This window comes from Pteropus medius, unplaced genomic scaffold (assembly GCF_902729225.1).
Source record: "Pteropus medius unplaced genomic scaffold, Ma_sr-lr_union100, whole genome shotgun sequence".
Classification (NCBI taxonomy): Eukaryota; Metazoa; Chordata; class Mammalia; order Chiroptera; family Pteropodidae; genus Pteropus; species Pteropus medius.
The window spans coordinates 520,587-537,583 of record NW_024348529.1 but is presented as its reverse complement, the minus strand read 5'-3'; the positions used below and the strand labels follow the sequence as shown (position 1 = coordinate 537,583).

At 52.0% G+C, this 16,997-nt stretch overlaps 1 protein-coding gene and 1 pseudogene across 7 annotated transcripts in view; one reads left to right on the top strand and one right to left on the bottom strand.

Annotated features, from left to right (window-relative positions):
• Window positions 1-16,997, bottom strand: part of PCNT (pericentrin) — an 88,768-nt gene that overhangs the window by 29,503 nt on the left and 42,268 nt on the right. For 6 of the 7 annotated variants that reach the window (XM_039879789.1, XM_039879785.1, XM_039879787.1 and 3 more), the window contains 6 exons: window positions 16,761-16,973; window positions 12,184-12,413; window positions 11,570-11,686; window positions 10,584-10,769; window positions 8,430-8,579; window positions 7,996-8,139 (listed from right to left, as the gene is read on the bottom strand). In XM_039879789.1, coding sequence (XP_039735723.1) covers window positions 7,996-8,139; window positions 8,430-8,579; window positions 10,584-10,769; window positions 11,570-11,686; window positions 12,184-12,413; window positions 16,761-16,973 — 1,040 coding nt within the window. Of the gene's footprint in view, window positions 1-6,865; window positions 6,971-7,995; window positions 8,140-8,429; window positions 8,580-10,583; window positions 10,770-11,569; window positions 11,687-12,183; window positions 12,414-16,760; window positions 16,974-16,997 lie in introns of all 7 variants that reach the window. The other variant, XM_039879791.1, reaches the window with a different exon arrangement.
• Window positions 1,439-1,557, top strand: LOC120616417 (uncharacterized; annotated as a pseudogene).

Sequence of the window (16,997 nt, the reverse complement as noted above, 5' to 3'; positions counted from 1 at the left end):
TCAAAAAAATATGAAAAATTCTAACCGATTTGTGTTCGAGTCAATAGCCAACCAACGTATTATCGTCTCATGTTCTGCTTCCTAGGAACTGACGATTTCCTCACAATCCGGGTTTCACTAGCACTACCTGATGATTCTTCAAACTCGTATTCAGATCTGGCCCACAGTTAAAACGAAAATGAGAGAACCTTTGTGTTTATCAGCTACACACACGCACAGTTACACCTGAATGCCACACTGTACCGCTAGCAAAAGCAAACTGGTCAGTGCACGGCGAGACCCTCCACCAGCTCAGGCGGTGGGGGGTCAGCTGGGCCGGACTGTGCAGCCAGCGCTCACTGCTTTTATGCGCCACATACACAGGATGGAGACGTGTGCGCTACAAAACGGCCATAATCGCGACATAATGCTGCACTTGAAACATTAAAGCGAGCACGTGAAGGTGGCTTCAAAGTGTTAAACACAAAAAATCTGGAGCACACAGTCTGTGACACGGTGCAGCTGGAGCTGGCGAGGAAGCAGTGGGCAGTGGCGGGCCAGGAGCGGAGAGGAGGGGGAAACCGGGCCAAGTGCGCACATCGCGGTCTCCCCGAAACCGTGCGGCGGCTCATGCCGGCCGCAGCTGCCCCATTGACGCCCAAGTGTCAGGACAGGCTCACTCTACCTGGAAGTGGGGTTCAGAGGGGTGTTCTCCCCCTTAGGGAGCATGGTTCTGGGGGTGGGAAGTCGACGCCAGCAGGGGGTCGCGATGTGGGACTGAAACCATAGGCCAGCAGCCAACAGGTGCCCCCGGAGCGCCTTGGAACTGACTCCGTGAGACCTGACAGGTCACACCCCACCTGCCTGTGGGCTCAGAACGTCATGCAGGGGACTCAGATGGGGCCACCAGATGGTGGAGTTCCCTCTCGCAGACACTGCCCTCAGGCAGCGCGGCCAGACAAGGCCCAGGAGAAGGAACTGGGCAGCCAAGGCTGAGGAGAGCAAGACGGAGGTGACGAAAGCAGGGAAGGGAGCCTTGAACTCTGAGTGCCGACTCGCCCACGTCGCGGGCGGGCCCCTGCGCGATCTCAAGACGCCAGACGGAGCACGCACTTTGACTCGGCCAAGGTGACTACCATTAGGACAAAAACTGCGATGCTTCGGAGGCAAGTTCTCACAAGACAACTCTCAGAATATCAACAAGAACACAACTGAAATGTTCGAAACACAAAAAACCAGCAATATATGACAAATTCTGAAAAGACGACCAAAAGCAGCCAACCAGGAGATGACAAAAATGCTGGCACTAGCAAATGAGAATTTTGAAGCAGGTGTCACAGCTATGTTCAACACATAAAGGAAAGTATGTTCGAGATAAACAAAAAGATAAGAAATCTTGGCAGAGGTACAGAGATTATAACAAGAAACCAAAATCCTAGAACTAAAAGTTAAAATGTCTGTCTACGGCCCTGCCACCCTGAATGCGCCCGATCCCATCTGATCTGGGAAGCGAGGCAGGGTCTGGCTTAGTTAGTACTTGGATGGGAGACCGCCTAGGAAGACCAGGTGCTACAGGCATAAAAAATTAAAAAATACGGAATTGTAAGCTGACAAGGTCCTTGCAATCTGTGAGGTCAATCAAGGGTTGGCTGCCTCGCCTAAAACAAACAAACAAACAAACAAACGAACAAACAAATAAATAAATACTACGATGTCTGAATTTGATAAATTCACTCTATGGGCTTAAGAAAATCCTAGACTGACAAAGTCCACAAGCTTGAAGAGTCATAAATATTATCCCATCAGAGGGGGAAAAAGGAAAAATACTAAAAATGTACACAAGCCTCAAATACCCACAGGACAAAAGGTCTGGCATATTTGTAATTGGAGCTCCTGTAGAGAGAGTGAGGCAAAAAACATACAAAACAAACAAACAAACAAAACCTTCACTAATGGCCGAAAATTTCCCAGTTTGAAATATCAATTTGAACAGCACTGTAACCACTAAGGAAATTTAATCTATAATTAAAAAAAATAACTTGCCAGGCCCAGATGGTTTCGCTGACAATTCTACTCATTATTTAACAAATAAATACCAATTCTATACAATGTCTTCCAGAAATTAGAAAAGGAAACAATTCATTCGATGAGGCCAATATCATCCTGATACCAAAACCAGAGAGACGTCATAAGAAAACCACAGACCAATATCCCTGGTGAGTGCAGATACATAAATTCTTAACACTAGGAAATAGAATTCAGCAAATAAGAACTATACATCATGACCAAGTGAGACATATTCTGGAGATTCAAGGCTGGTTCACTATTTGGATCAATATTACCCACCAATGAAGAAAAATCACATGATTGTATCAATAGATGCAGAAAAAGTTGATCTGGCAAAATTCAACAACATTCTTGATAAAAACTCTCAGAAAACAAGGAATAGAGAAGAACCCCCTCAACCTACAGGTAATTTCTCTCCTACTTAATAAAGAAAGACTGAATGCTTTCTCATAAGATGTGAAACAAGGCAAAAATGTCCACTCTCACCCATTACTCAACATAGTACTGGAACTCCTAGCTAGCTCATAAGGCAAGAAAAATATATGAAAAGCATACAGATTGGAAAGGCAGGCATTAAACTGTCCCTATTTGCAGATAATGTAACACTCCACACAGAAAATTCCAAAGACTAAAAAATAAAACAAAAAACATGGAATTTGTGAATTTAGCAAGGCCATAAGATACCGTATTTTTTAAAAAGTCAAAAGTATTTCTGTATACTAGCAATGAACAGTTAGATTTTAAAATTAAAACATAACTTTTAAAAATCAAGTTAACATATCATTTACGATAGCGTCACACAAATAAGATATAAAACAAAATATATGCAAGATATGTAAGCTGAAAACTACACAACACCAATGAAAGAAACCCAAGAAGACAAATAAATGGAGAGTTGTACCATGTTCATGGACTGGAAGATGCAATATTGTTAGGACTATAATTCTCTCCAGATCAATCTACAGATTCAATGCAATCCTAATCACAATACCTGCAAGACTTTTTTGAGAGACCACCCTGCTGATTTTACAATTACACGGAAACCCAAAGAAACCCAAAGAAAGCATAACCAAAACAATTTTGTCAACAGGAAAAGTTGGCTGACTTACATTATCTGATTTCAAGACTTATTATAAAGCTACAGAAGTAGGAATAGTGCGATATTCATTAAGAGAGAGAAATCTGCATCCATAGAACTGAACAGAGTTCAGAAGTAGATCCAAACAAATATAGTTAACTGATTTTTGTGAATAGTGTAATGGCAATTCAATGGAGAAAAAAATTAGTCTTTGAACAAATAGTGCTGAAACAATTGGACATCTATGTGCCAAAAAAAAAAAAAAAAAGTATATCATAGTCTTGAATACAAAGCAAAACTATGAAATTTCTATGAGAAAACAGAACAAAATCTGTGTGATCTGTGCTTAGGCAAAGAGCTCTCACACAACTCCAAAAGCATAATCCATTTAAAAAATCGGTAATCTGATCTCAAAACTAAAAAGTTCCGCTGTTATAAAGAAACACGATGTTAAAAAGAATGAAGAGATAAGACAGTGGGTGAAAACATTTGTAGATCATATATCAAAAAATGTGTTCAGAAGGTATAAAGAATTACCCAAATTCGGCAATCAGAAAATGAACCACCCAACTTTGGAAAATTAGCAAAGGATTAGAACATTGTACCTCAACACACGATGAATGGCAAACGAGCACACAGAAAGGTGCTCGAGACTGTCGAGCATCAAGGCAATGCAGGTTCCAGCTACAAGGACACACCGCCGCACGCCACGCGAAGGGTTAAAAGCGAGACTGAGCCCAGCACGCGCCGGGCAGCTCTGTGGACGCCTGGCAGTTTCGTTTACAGGTAAACGTATGCTGACACGTGAATTGGCCATTCTACTCCGAGCTATCTACCTTAAAGATGTGAAACTTATTTTTACACAAAAACCTGTACATGAATGTTTACAGCAGCTCAGTGCATAGCTGCCCAACCTTGAAACAACACGAGCGCCCTGCCCTCAATGAGTCGCTGGGAGAACAAACCTCCGAACAGCCACATAACGCGACTCGGCAATCAAGGCGCCAACTGCTGGACACGTGCACCGGCTTGCTGGAGGGCACGCACAGCACTCCACGCGACCGGACATGGTGCCCTGGGAAAGGCAGAGCTCAGGGCTGAAGAGCAGGCCGGAGGCGCCCTGAGGTTGGAAGGGCGGCACGGGGGGTTCCGAGTGAGGGACCAGTCTGCATTCCGACTGCGGTGGTGATTACAGGACCAAAAGCATTTCTCAAAGCTCATGTAACTGCTCACCGAAAAGTGAATGTTACTGTAGAATTTAAAAAAAAAAACAAACCTTAAAAATCTTTCTTATAGATACAAAATGGCTATATTAAAAAATAAGACCAAAGGTTCCACCTAAAGCAGAAAGAAAAAAAATAAAAAAAAAGAGCAAAACAACAAACCAAAGGTGAGCAGAAGGGTTCCAAAAATAAATAAATAAATAAATCGAAATGGACAAGAAACTGAGAAGACTAGCAGGGCCAAAAGCTGGAAAAACATTTTAAAAAATCGACAAAGCCTTAGTTAGGGAGAGACTTCAAGAAAAAGAGAAAACACAAACTTCACCAATATCAGGAATGGAAAAAGGATCGTCACTGCAGAACTAAGAGATGTTTAATGTGTTAATAACAAAAAATTATAACCTCCTTCATGCCAAGAAATTTGACAATTTAAACGGACAAGTTCACTGCAAAAATGCAACTTATCAAAACTAACACGAGATGAAATAGAAACCCAAATACCCCCAAATATGCTATTAAGTTCATTTGATTATAAAAACCCCACTTAAGCACCCTCCCAGTCCAGATGGTGTCACTGCTGACTGTGTTCCGACATTTAAAGAAGAAATCACGTCTACATTAAAGAACCTTTCTCAGCGGAAAAAGGAGAAAGTGAGAAAATGTGTAACTCATTTTACACAACCAGCAAACCTCCACACTAAAACCTGAAAAAATGTTTTTAAAAACAGGAAAATTAAAGATTGATAACATTCATGAACACAGATGCAAAAATCATTAACAAAAGACCAGCAAATCAAATCCAGCAATACGTTAAAAGTACATCACCACCACGTGGGGTTTATCCGAGGAAGGCAAGGTTGGTTTAACCTTCAAAAATCACTCGGTGTAATTAATCCCATCAGTAGCATAAAAGATTAAAACAATATACTATTTTGTAGACTTAGAAAAAGCAAACTAGAAATAAAAAGTAACTTCTGCGATCTGATAAAAGACATCTATGGAAAACCTACAGCCACCGTCACACTTTATGATGAAACACTGAGCACTTTCCCCCAAACCAGGAACAAAGCAAAGATGGCTGCTCCCCCGTTTCATTTAACACTGTACTACATATGTTGTAGTACGGAAGAAGAAGAAGAGACAAAGACCGGAAAGAAACAAAACTTTATCGCAGACATAGAGAGCCCTGGGAACCAATGAACACGCTGTGGACGTAATGAATTTGGCAAGGTGACAGAACACAAGGTTATGTGCGGAATTATATATATGAGATATGTATGTATACTCGGGGCCAACAGACACATGGAAAGATGTTCAACGTCACTATCACCAGGGAAATGCAAATTAAAACCACAATGAGCTGTCACCTCACACCTGTCAGAATAGTCGTCATCAATTAATCAACAAACAGAAAGTGTTGGTGAGGATGTCCTCAAAAAGGGAAACCTTGTGCACTGTTGGACTGCAAATTTGTGCTGCCACAATGCAAAACAGTTTTGAGGTTACTCAAAACATTAAAACTAGAACTACTATATAAGCCAGCATTCCCACCTCTGGGTGTTTATCTGAAGAAAACAAAAACACATTGAAAAGATTCAGACGCCCTTATGTTCACTGCAGCGCTACTCGCAATAGCCAAGATACAAAAGCAACCTAAGTGCCCACTGACGGAAGACCGGATAAAGAAGAGATGGTGCACGTAGACAGTGGAATATTACTCAGCCATAAAAAAGAACGAAATCCTACCATCTGCTGCGACACAGAGGGCGTCATGCTGAGTGAAATCAGTCAGACACAGAAAGATGTATCCCACACAATTTCACTTACATGTGGAATCCAAAAAGCAAAACAAACAAACACACAAAACAGAAACACACATACGAAAAACTGACGGTCACCAGAAGGGAGAGGGGCTGGGTGAAAAGAGGGAAGGGACTAAGAAGTATAAGCGGGCAGTTACGAAACAGTCACGGGGTGTGACATACAGCGTAAAGGACACGGTCAGTGACACTGGAACAGCTGCACACGGTGCCAGGCCGGCACTGGACTTACTGGGGGATCATCTCCTAAGTTATTTAAATGTCTCGGCACTGTGCCGTATACCTGAAATTAATATACTATTGAATGTCAACTGCGATTGAAAAATAAATTTAAAAAAATTTAGTCACTGGCTTTAAAGGCACTCCTCAAAGTAACGCAAAATAATATTTTTAAATTTCGCCAAATATATGATACCAACACAAACCATTAATATCCCAATAGCCTGTCAGTGTAAATCTGAAAACACGAAAAACTGCAGATAAAACATCTCCTTTTTACCCCAACAGCTACCACCACCCTTATACTCTCAATCAACATCAGTGAAAAAAACACTAAGCTTTATGTGGTGTCACCTCAGGGGCCCCTTTGATCCGAGGTCACACGTAACACTACCCAAGAACATGAAGCCCAAGATGCCGCTACGGCCAAAGGCAGATCAGAATGCAGTCCAGTGTGTCCACTGTCAGGGACTGCCTACCTTGCTGAGGGCACCCCGTCCCCACCCCGCCAGCGACCCGGCCAGTGGAGCCTCGACCTGCTCACTCACACACATCACCCCCTTCTCTCTGTTTTGCAGAAATGCCTGTGGGAATGATGATGATGAAAATAATGAGGCCGGCAAAGCATTACTGTGGAAAACAGACCCCAGGCCTTGCAGATGGGAAATACCCTAGTAAATGAGTCTGCGGTTTCAAATACTAACACTCGGTTTGAAACGTTTTGCTATTAAAGGGCTTTCTGTTTAAAATGACACGTCCGTTCAGTGTCACTGCATCTCTGCAGGCGATCGGCACAGGTTAAGGAAAGCCTGCCCTACCCGCGTCTCACCCAGGGACTAAGTGACTCCAGGGCTGACCCAAGACTCCATCTCCACGGAGGACAGTTCACAGGCGTGCAGAGGAAGCCTCTGTGAGCATCGGGCATCAGTGACACGGCCCCCCAGCTTTCTGTCAGCGCTGCCCGTCGCTCGCCGACCACGCCCAGGCAGCAGCACCGGCAGTGGCCCTGAGCGCAGCACACTTCAAGGCCATGATTTACGGTTACATTTTCTTTATGACCTTGATCACTCTCTCCACTCTACAGAGCTGGTTTGCCTTTTTTGCTTCAAAAGCAGAACTGCATTAAGATAACAGAGAAGATTTAAAAGCAGACTTTTTCCACCTTATGCTGGAAAGGACACCGATGAGTAACTAAGCATCGCCTCCTCTAGACTGGTCATCCCTGGGATGGCCACCGCGGGGCCACTGTTCCCAGCTCCAATGTGTTTCCTCGTCACAGCTATCCAGGAAGTGCCTCTCCGGCACCCTCACTCCAACAAGCAGCCTTCCAAAGCCTCGACTGTCAGCTGAGCTGCCAAGGGAAGCACGTATGGTGTGGAGGCAGAGGCAGGCAGACCGCCAGCCAAAGAGACTCTGGCCCATTACTCCTAGAAGCTGCCCGGCCGCCGGCCAGAGTGCAGACACACGGCAGGCACTTCCTAGAGTCGCCTGTAGCTCAGGGCCCCGTCTCCAGAAAGGTCCCGTCCCCACAGCTGGCAGTCCCCACGGCGGGCCGCAGCCCTCACGTCGTCAGCTGGAGCCCGGGTGTCGAGGTGGGTCTGCAGCTCACCTGCGCAGCAGCACTCTCGTCCTCAAGTCCCCCGGTGCTGGCACGGCCACTCTGCACGTCCAAGGTCACGTTCAGCTGTAGTGCTTCGTCTTCACTTACTAAGCCACCCTTAATCTTCTCTAACTGCTCTTTTAAGTCCAAAACCTTTCCATGAAAGAGAAGTATTAAAAGTTACCCAGCACTCTAACTGACTTGATAATTATTAAATCACACTGAAGGACTTAAAAATACATGCCAAAAAAAGTTATTACTACCCTCCAACCTACATAAAAATGTTAAAATTACGAAAAACATGCAGTGGTCACGACCCACTGACACATCGTGCGGACGCCCTGTGCCGACACAGGGGCGTGGGGCCCGCAGGCCGTGGTGCTGAGCACGCCCACCCTTACACCCTCAATCAACATCCGTGAACCCCCCGCATGCCCACGCACCTCGGTGCTCTGCAGCGCCTCTAACGGGACTTCCGGGCGCTCGGGGCAGTGGCCTACAGGATGTGAGGGGCCGCTGTCCTCCTCTGGTGCGGTCCGCTGTGTGGACAGCAGCGGCGAGCTCCTCGCCTGTCCCTGTGACGCCACTTTGTCCTGTTGAAGAAAGACAGGAGGTCTGTCCCAGGCAAGCATTTCGGGATGAAGGGCCTAAAACCGCTGCCGTGGGGTGTGCGTGCCCCAGCTCTCCCTGCACGCACCTTCCCGGGACCCAGCCATGCTGTGGAGCAGAGATCTGCATGCTGAGGCGTACGTCCCCAAAAGCCAGTGTAGCCGGCACTCCACCGAAGAACTGGCCTTTAGCAATTACTCGGCGTGGAACAGAAACAGTCTCTAGACTGACAGCTGCTCAAAAACGCTAGAGAACTTGCCAGAGAACAGGATGCTGGCTGACACTATGTCTGTACTAAGCGTCTGCCACCCACTGATGCCCTCAAAGAAAACCTACCACGGAAAAAAGGGCCACAGCACATCGAGTGGGGAAGCAATGGGCACACAGAGCTGTACACTTGGTCCCACCCTGGGGAAAAAGGACATTTTCTACCCCCTGCACCTGAGCAGCTCAGCAAATGTCTGCTGGAGATGAAGGGGGGGGCAGCCCCGAAGAGCTGTCCCCAGGCCAGCCTCCGAGTGGCGGACATACCACTGCCCTGCAGGCCAGTGAGGGGGTATACTCGAGAAAGAGGCTCTACCCCACTCGACAGTCCCCGTGGGCACGTCCACTGTGAAGACGCGCCTCACTTTTCACGACCTTTCGTCCGCCAGCAGCAGGAGATACGTGGGCTGTCGCAAGTCCAAGTGCTGCCCAGTGCTGATGGGATGCCCCGCCCCACCCCGCCCCCGCCAAGCTCGCACCGGGCCTAAGCATTCAGGTGTGGGCAGAAGCACATGTCCCTCAGATGCGTAACTGCAAATAGCAACGTGAAAACGGCAGCTGGACGCATTTTCACTGAGGAGTTGACATAATTTACTAAACTCAAAAATTAAAATAACTGTAGCTGTATCTAATGGAATAACTTTTTAAACCTGCCACCTTCACCTAGTGCCAGAGCTTCACCTAGTGAAGCTCTGTTTTGTGACATCACTAGGAGCGCTGTACAAGCTATCACACAGCGCTCGCACTCGGCGCCGTGATGCACGAGATGGTCTAGCTGGTCTCCACCCGCCTCCTGAGGGAGCCCCCAGAAGTCCCGGGACCCCCTAGTGACAACAGATGAACAGTTTGCCATTTGCAACAAGCCCCTTCCCAGGACCTGAGCTCACGTTACTGAGGTGACTTCTGGAAAGCACCCAGGTCACTTCAGGGTGGGGACTGGTTGCCAGGGGAACCAACCACAAAGGAGAGAGCTGGACCTTACAGCCCCACCCCAATCCCCGGGCTGAGTTAGTCACCATCATTCAGTGACAATCCATCCTGCCCAGGGGGTGGGACCTCCCTAAAACCTCAAGGAAAGGGTTCAGAGAGCGTCCGGGTTGGTGAGCAGTGGTGGTACTGGGGCGGCAGTGCTGGGGCATCGGTGCACCCTGAGAGCAAGGGGGCTGGGAGCCCCCCAGACCCACCCGCACACGTCTTCCTTCCTTCTGTCCCAAGTGACATCCTTTATGCAAACTAAGTGACTGTTTCCTGGAGCTCTGTGAGCCACTCTGGCAAATTCATGGAACCCGAGGAGGAGTCGGGGAGACCCCCATTTTTAGGCAGTCAGTCAGAGTACGTGTGGCCTGGGACTTGCAAGCGACATCTGAAGGCGGGCAGTGCTGTGAGACTGAGCCCTAACTGGGGGGCCGGCACCAGCCCCACAGCTGGAGTCGGAACCAAGCCGAACTGCAGGACACGTGCTGGGACCTGCCGAGACTAGAGAGCTGCACTGGACCCCCACACGTCTGGTGACCAGAGTGTCAGCACTGACAAGACACAGCAGAGGCCTGACCCTACAGGAGACCCATGCAGCGTTTTCCTTCAGAGCAAACGAAGGCCTGCAGTGACTGGCCTGGGTCCTCGCTGACACTCGGCCTCCCTGGTGCGGCTCAGGTGGGGCAGGGGGACCGAGCAGCCAGAGCACCGGGGCGGTGGGTGGGGCCACACGGGACCGGGCCACTCACCTGCCGGAGCTCCTCCAGCTCCTCCTGGAGCTGGGCCACCTTTCTGCGGGTGTCGGCGTTGGTTTCTTTGAGATGCTTAATTTCTTCTTCCTGGATCAACACTTGTCTGTCTGCTAATTCTTTCTTTATAACCAATTCGTCAAATTCATCTGATTTTTCTTTTAATTTCTCCTGTAACAATTCAATCTAAAATAATGAAAAAATGCTTGAGAAATAATAACAGTTAAAAAAGTTTTCCTTATTAAAACTACCCAACACACTTGAGAGAATGCCGATCCTGCACGTGGCTCTCTAGACCAGGGCTGCACAAGGCAGCCCTGGGGAAGAACGTGACAAAAGAGTCGTTAGAAAGTATCGCCTCAACAAAGACACAAAGACGCTCTAAAATCTGTTAGTAAAGTAAAAGTAACTGTGACAGTGAGGCCTGGAACGCCACCCAGCAACGAAGAAGAGCGCGGCACACACCGCAACGCCCCGCGTGGACCGCCAGAGGACTGGCTGAGAGAGGAGGCGCTCGCCAAGGGCGCCCCCTGCGCGGCCCCCTCGCACGACAGTGCAGGTAGGACGGAGCTCGCGGAAGACTGGGGGAGGGAGCCGGTGTCCTCTGTCTGCCGCCAGCAACCTGGCTGTGACCTCGGGCTGGACCCACAGGATGTCACCACTGGGGAAGCTGGGGACAGGGTGCACAGGACCTCTGTGTCTTACCCCTCACAACTGCAAGTGAATCCAATTACCTCAAAATAAGTCTAACTTTAAAAAAGAACAGGCAAGTTGACCACAGCTCCTTCAGATGGGAGAAAGCAGGCAGGTCGCCCGAGGCGAAGGGACGCGCGGGCGCGGACACGGGCGGCCTGTGGGCCACGCGCCTCCCCACCCGGCGGTGCCCGCTGCCGTCCGCGTGCACGGGAGCAAGCGTGGGTAGAGATGGAGCTAGAAGGCGCTGCACGGAAGTGCTGCCTGCGAGTGTGGCAGCGTGGCCGACTCACGTCGCCGTCGCTGGGGATCCGGGGCTGCGGCCGGGCCGCCCGGCGGAGCTGCTCCTCCAGTCTCCGGATCTCCTGCTGGAACTCCTCGCGCTCGTGCTCCCGCTCCACGGCCTGCTCCTGTTGCGAGACACAGACAGTGTGCGTGGCTCGCGGCGACATCATCCCCTGGTCACACCCCTTCCCTCTGAAGGGGACCAGTGAAGGACGGGAGGGGCAGAGGAGCAGCACTGGGTCTGACGCTGACCACCCGCTCCCCCTCCCACGCGAGGGCCAGAGCTTCCACAGGACACGCAAGTCCACTGCGCGGTGACGGGCCCCGGCAGGGCGCTGCGGAAATACAGCTGGACGAGGCGGCTGGCCCTTCCTGTGACAAGCAGGGTGGCCCCCAGATGGCAGGCAAGAACCCAAGCCAGTGGCGGGCATGGAAGGATAACCCGGGGGGGAGGGGCGTCCGGAGTGTGGCCACGGGGCTCAGGCTGCTCCGTCGGCACCAACAGCGCCCGGCCGGCCCTCCCAAAGGCGCGGCGGGCGCCACCACGGAACACGGTGCTGAAGCCCTGAGGCCGGTCTGCAGACGGACACGTGGCGCACGCGGGACTTCTCGGCACGCTTACGTCCATGAACTGCCGCTGGCCGCGCAGGTGCTTGTCCAGACTCTCCACCTGCTGCCGCAGGGCGCACAGCTCCGAGGCCTGCACGGCAGTCGCCTGCTGCCGCGACAGCTGCTCCTCCAGCTCGGCCTCCAGGGCGCCCACCTGGGCGAGCAGGGCGCGGCGGTCCTTCTCGCACCGCCTTCTGCTCTCCACCTGCTCCCGGCTCGCGTTCTCCACTTCCCTCCGAAGCGCTGCGGGCACAGAGAGAACAGGCAAATCCCCGGCCGTGCATCGCCGCCACCCACGTGACACGCGCCCTGACAGCCGGAGACCACGTCCTGGCCGGAGACTGGGGCGTGGGGCTCCCTGAGGCTTCCACAGACACGGCACGGGCGTCCCTGTCCGGTCCCCTCCTTCTTCATATGCAGGAGCAGCACACGACCGGGGCTACATAGCCAAGAGGGGGACACGGGCACCCCACAAGCCGGCATGAGCCTGTGCCATCAGATGCCGCCCATGTCCTCGTACAGCCATAACTCAGCCAAACATGCACCGAAAATAAAGTCAAGCACTTTTGCAAAAATAAATAAAAATTTTAAACTGCAGCTTTTAAATTCAACTTGGCTAAAATGAAAAATTTAAAGCCTGAGGAAACTTCATCTCGATACTCCCAAATGCCAGCACCAGGTGATTTTCCAGGAATTGTGCCTTCCCACCAATTCCTGGCACGGGGAGCGGGGTGGGGGGGGCAGTTGGGTTGGGAAGAACTACAACTTGGAACCTCTGTCTGAGGCCAGGCAGGAGAGCATTCGCCACGCCCCAGGGCTGCGACAGCATGGGGGAGGGGAGGCTGAGGCCCTCAGCAGGACGGCAGCCGACAAAGTTCACCACCGAGGCTGCAGTCCTGGTGGGACCGAGACTCAGGAAGCATCTGTTAAGAGGGTTTCTCCTGTGCAGCCAGAGGCGGTCATACTGTGCAGAAGCTGACGCCACACGGAACCCAGGCTTTGTTCACACCTGCAGCTTTCAAAGCTTGATAACTCTGGCTCACAGGACCTGTCAGTCCTTTATGAGCAACAGCCGTCACCACTGACACAGCACCTTCCACAAACCTCCGTGCTGGTAAATCAGCAATTACAGTAAATTGGCATTAAACATGCAGTTAGGTCAAATGTCATTCTCAACCCTGGGAGACACAAAGCAAGGCTCATGTGCCACTGCTATGACGGACACCGCTACCTTCAGGGCCACGTGCTGGAGGGAAGGCTCTGGCTGGGCACACACGGCTTCTGTGCCAGGGGACTGCGTGCGTGGGGACTGTGCACGGAGACCGCGCCAGGCGACCGTGTAGCGGCTGAGGCCGTGCAGAGGACCAATGCAGAGTCGGGCAGCACAGAAGCTGTGGCGGCCCGGCCCCGCCCCCAGCCGTGGACAACTGCAACAGGGCAAGGCCTGGGTCCTGCCGTCAGCACCACGGGAGGAAGACATTCCCGTTTCTACGTGAGAGCACTAAAGACTACAGTTACCGTTTTATTTCAGTTTGTCTCAAAAGCTCCGGAGTACTTCTCCCTCTAGTAAAACCCCTGCAATTATCTCGGCAAACACACAGCATGTCGCACACAAACCACTCGTGTGTGTTCACAAACCTGAGTCCTCGTGTGCTATAGCAGCAGGAATGCCTAGAAATGAAAACACAGCGTTTCCAGAGATGAAAACAGAAAAGTGGGCAACCTAGAATATAAGGCAGAAGCAAGAGAAGGGACAGTGACAGAGCAGAAAATGTGCTTGGCCCTGGACAACCTCTACGACTCGTTTCCACCACGCCACCGCTGGCGGCTAAATGTCCCCCAAAATTCACATGGGGGACCCTACCCCACAACGTGATGGTGTCGGGAGGTGGGGCCTCTGGCCGGTGGCCAGGTGACGAGGACAGAAGCCCCCGTGCTGGGGTTGGCGCCGTTCTGAGGCCCTCTGGGAGCACCCCGGCCCTTCTGCGCAAGGAGACACAGCAGGAAGAGCCTCTGTGCCCGGGCAGCCCCCTCGCCAGAAGCCACCACGCCAGCGCCCGACGCTGCACTTCCAGCCTCCGGGACTGCAGCAGTGTTCACTGTTTACATGCCACCCAGCCCGTGTTTCGTCACAGAAGCTAGACGAAGACGCGACAACGTGCCCAGGTGTCCTAGCTTCTAAAGGAAGCAAAGAAAAGCACGCAGGACAGACGGCGGCGCCCTGAAGCACCAGCAGGAGGCAGAGCTGACTTTCCCCGCAACTGGAAAGGTGGACACTGCTCGTCAGGCCCCGGAGCAGGGCCGGGGCTGCCCCCAGGGGAGCCGTGGCGAGGGTGGGGCAAGGAAACCGGGCACCTTCTGTGTGCTGGCGCGTGCTGAGTCCCAAGCCAAGAACGTACAACTGTGTGTCAAGGGGAGAAGGGACAGTGATCCCGTGAGAAGTTAAGGCAGAGCTAATTAAGTGAAAATGAAAGCAAACCCAGAGGAGCCCAGAGAAAGCACGAGATTTTCCTGGTGACAAAACAAAGCAAAGGAAAGACCGGTCTGGGTCCGAGAGAGGGCTCCCGGTCTGTCCCTTCCAGGCCCAGCTCCCGCCTCTGCCCAGGCACCGCAGGCACACAGGCGGGCCAGGCCTCTCTGCAGGGTGGTCACTGCCTCAGGAGGGCCACGGGGACCAGCCCATGGGGTACAGGGCCCCAGGGGATGCACAGAGGCCGTGGTGGGAGAGCCAGGCCAGATGAGGCACAGCCACCCAGGTCTCGGGCAGCTAAGACAGACTGGTCCATGGCCAGAGCCATGAGCAGCTCAGGTGGCCCCGTGCCTCTGTCTCCCCCAGGTCCCACAGCCAGGATGAGGAGCGGGCACTGAAAGTACCAGTGCTCAAGCGACACGCACGGGTTGATGGACAGGGTGTGGCCTGGCCGCCCAGCAGAGAAACCTGGGCCAGGTGGTGACAGTGGTAACGTGCATAAGGGCCTTGCACAAGATGGGCCTGTCCCACTGGGCAGTGCCACCCCTAAGGGGTTCCAGGACAGAAACAGGTGATCGCATGAGACATAGTGACAAATCCCAGACTTAATGAAAAGCAATGGCCCTTAGAACAGGATGGGTCTGGGAAACCAACCGAGACACATTACAGCGACATGTAAGAGCCTCAGGACAAAGAGGGTTCTAAAAACACCCGCAAAGCAGCAAGAGAAAGACAGCTCGGCAGAAGCATTACATGCGAGAAAACGGTGGGTCATGGCTTCGGTTTTAAAGGAAGAGAAATCAGATCTGGAACCTTCCAGCCCCAACCTCATCCCCAAAATGGCGATTTCAGGCATCAGATCTTGGAGTTTTCCTTCTCTGACAGTGTCGAGCCAAAAAGAAAACCATCTATGACTTCCTGACGTCCGATGGCAATGCGCACAACACGAAGACACGGTGCTCACGCACGTGCACACACACAGGCCAAAGCCTCACTCCCCCTTCATGCTGGGGGACAGCTTTGGTGCGGGGGAGCAAGCGACACTGACCGGGCACAGGAGCAGACACGGAAGACATGGGGCACGGAGCAAAGGCGGTCACAGTGAGGTGGGGCGGAGCCACTCACAGGAAGCGCAAGGACCAGGCCACACAGCCCTGGGCGCCGTGGGACAACCTGGCTACACAGCAAAGGGGACGCCCACAGGCGAGCGCGCACAAAGCTGTCGGGGTAACGTCCGTGAGGCGCTGGAGGGTGGAAACTGATACAGAGAGAATGTTAACATTTTTAACATCAAAGTTTATGTCAAAAAATGGAAAACGGCCCAAGAGACTCACACGTGTACACGAAAAATGAAAGAGCCGAGTGAAAAGACGAGATCTGGGAGTGACTATGAACACAGCCGAAACACCGCGCGCGGCTGGATGCCCAGAGCTGGGTGCGAACCAGTCTCTGCTGAACAGGGCCACCGGCCTGTGGGACCTGAACGTCTAGGAGCCCAAGGTCGCTGGGGCTCACAGACCTGGCAGGGCAAAGCGCCACCCAGGGCACAGGCAAGTGAAAACGGTTGTCCATGAACGAGAAAATAAAAAAGAACAGAGAGTTTGGTGGAGAAAACATGAATTTCTGAATGGGTGACAGAGTCCCAGAAACGGCCAAGGCTCCGCCACAGAGCACAGGCGTGGCCGGCAGCCACGACGGCAGGCGTCCCAGGCACCCGCCACGGGGACACACAGGTGGGGAAAGCTGAGGTCACACAGGGCTGCTCCTCACTGCTGAGGACACCCACCTGCAAAGTCAGCGTGTTGCGCTTCCCACGTAATTTTCGTTTAGAATATTCTAAAGCCTGAGACGCCTAAGAACCTAAAACTAACAGCTGCTCCCACTGAAGCTGCGGCCTCTCCTAGTGCAGGGCCACGTCAGGAGCGTCTGTCATTTCGTTTCTAAGCCACCCCCACTTTTCCCGGGCTCGGCTGCTTCAGCACTGTTTCCCAGACACCGAGTACCAGGGTGACAGGCAGGCGCTCCTGTGACCAGCACCACAGGGCAGGGCTCCCTCAGAAAGGCACCCCGCAGCCCCTCCTCCTCCTCTCCTGGAACACGCACCCCCGCCAGCCTCCTACCGGCTTCCCGCGCCTGGGCCTCTGCGGCCGCCGCATCCTTCTGGTGCCAGAGGCCCGCGTTCTCCTCCTCCAGCTCTGCCTGCTGCCGGGTCGCGCGCTGCAGCTGCTGGCTCAGGCTCTCCAGCTGGACCACAAGGTCCCGTTCGGCTGCCTCCTTCTGGCCCAGCGCCTCCTGCAGGCCGGCCTTCTCCACCTTGAACCCCTCGATAACGCCTGGGGACGCAGGACAACACCGCT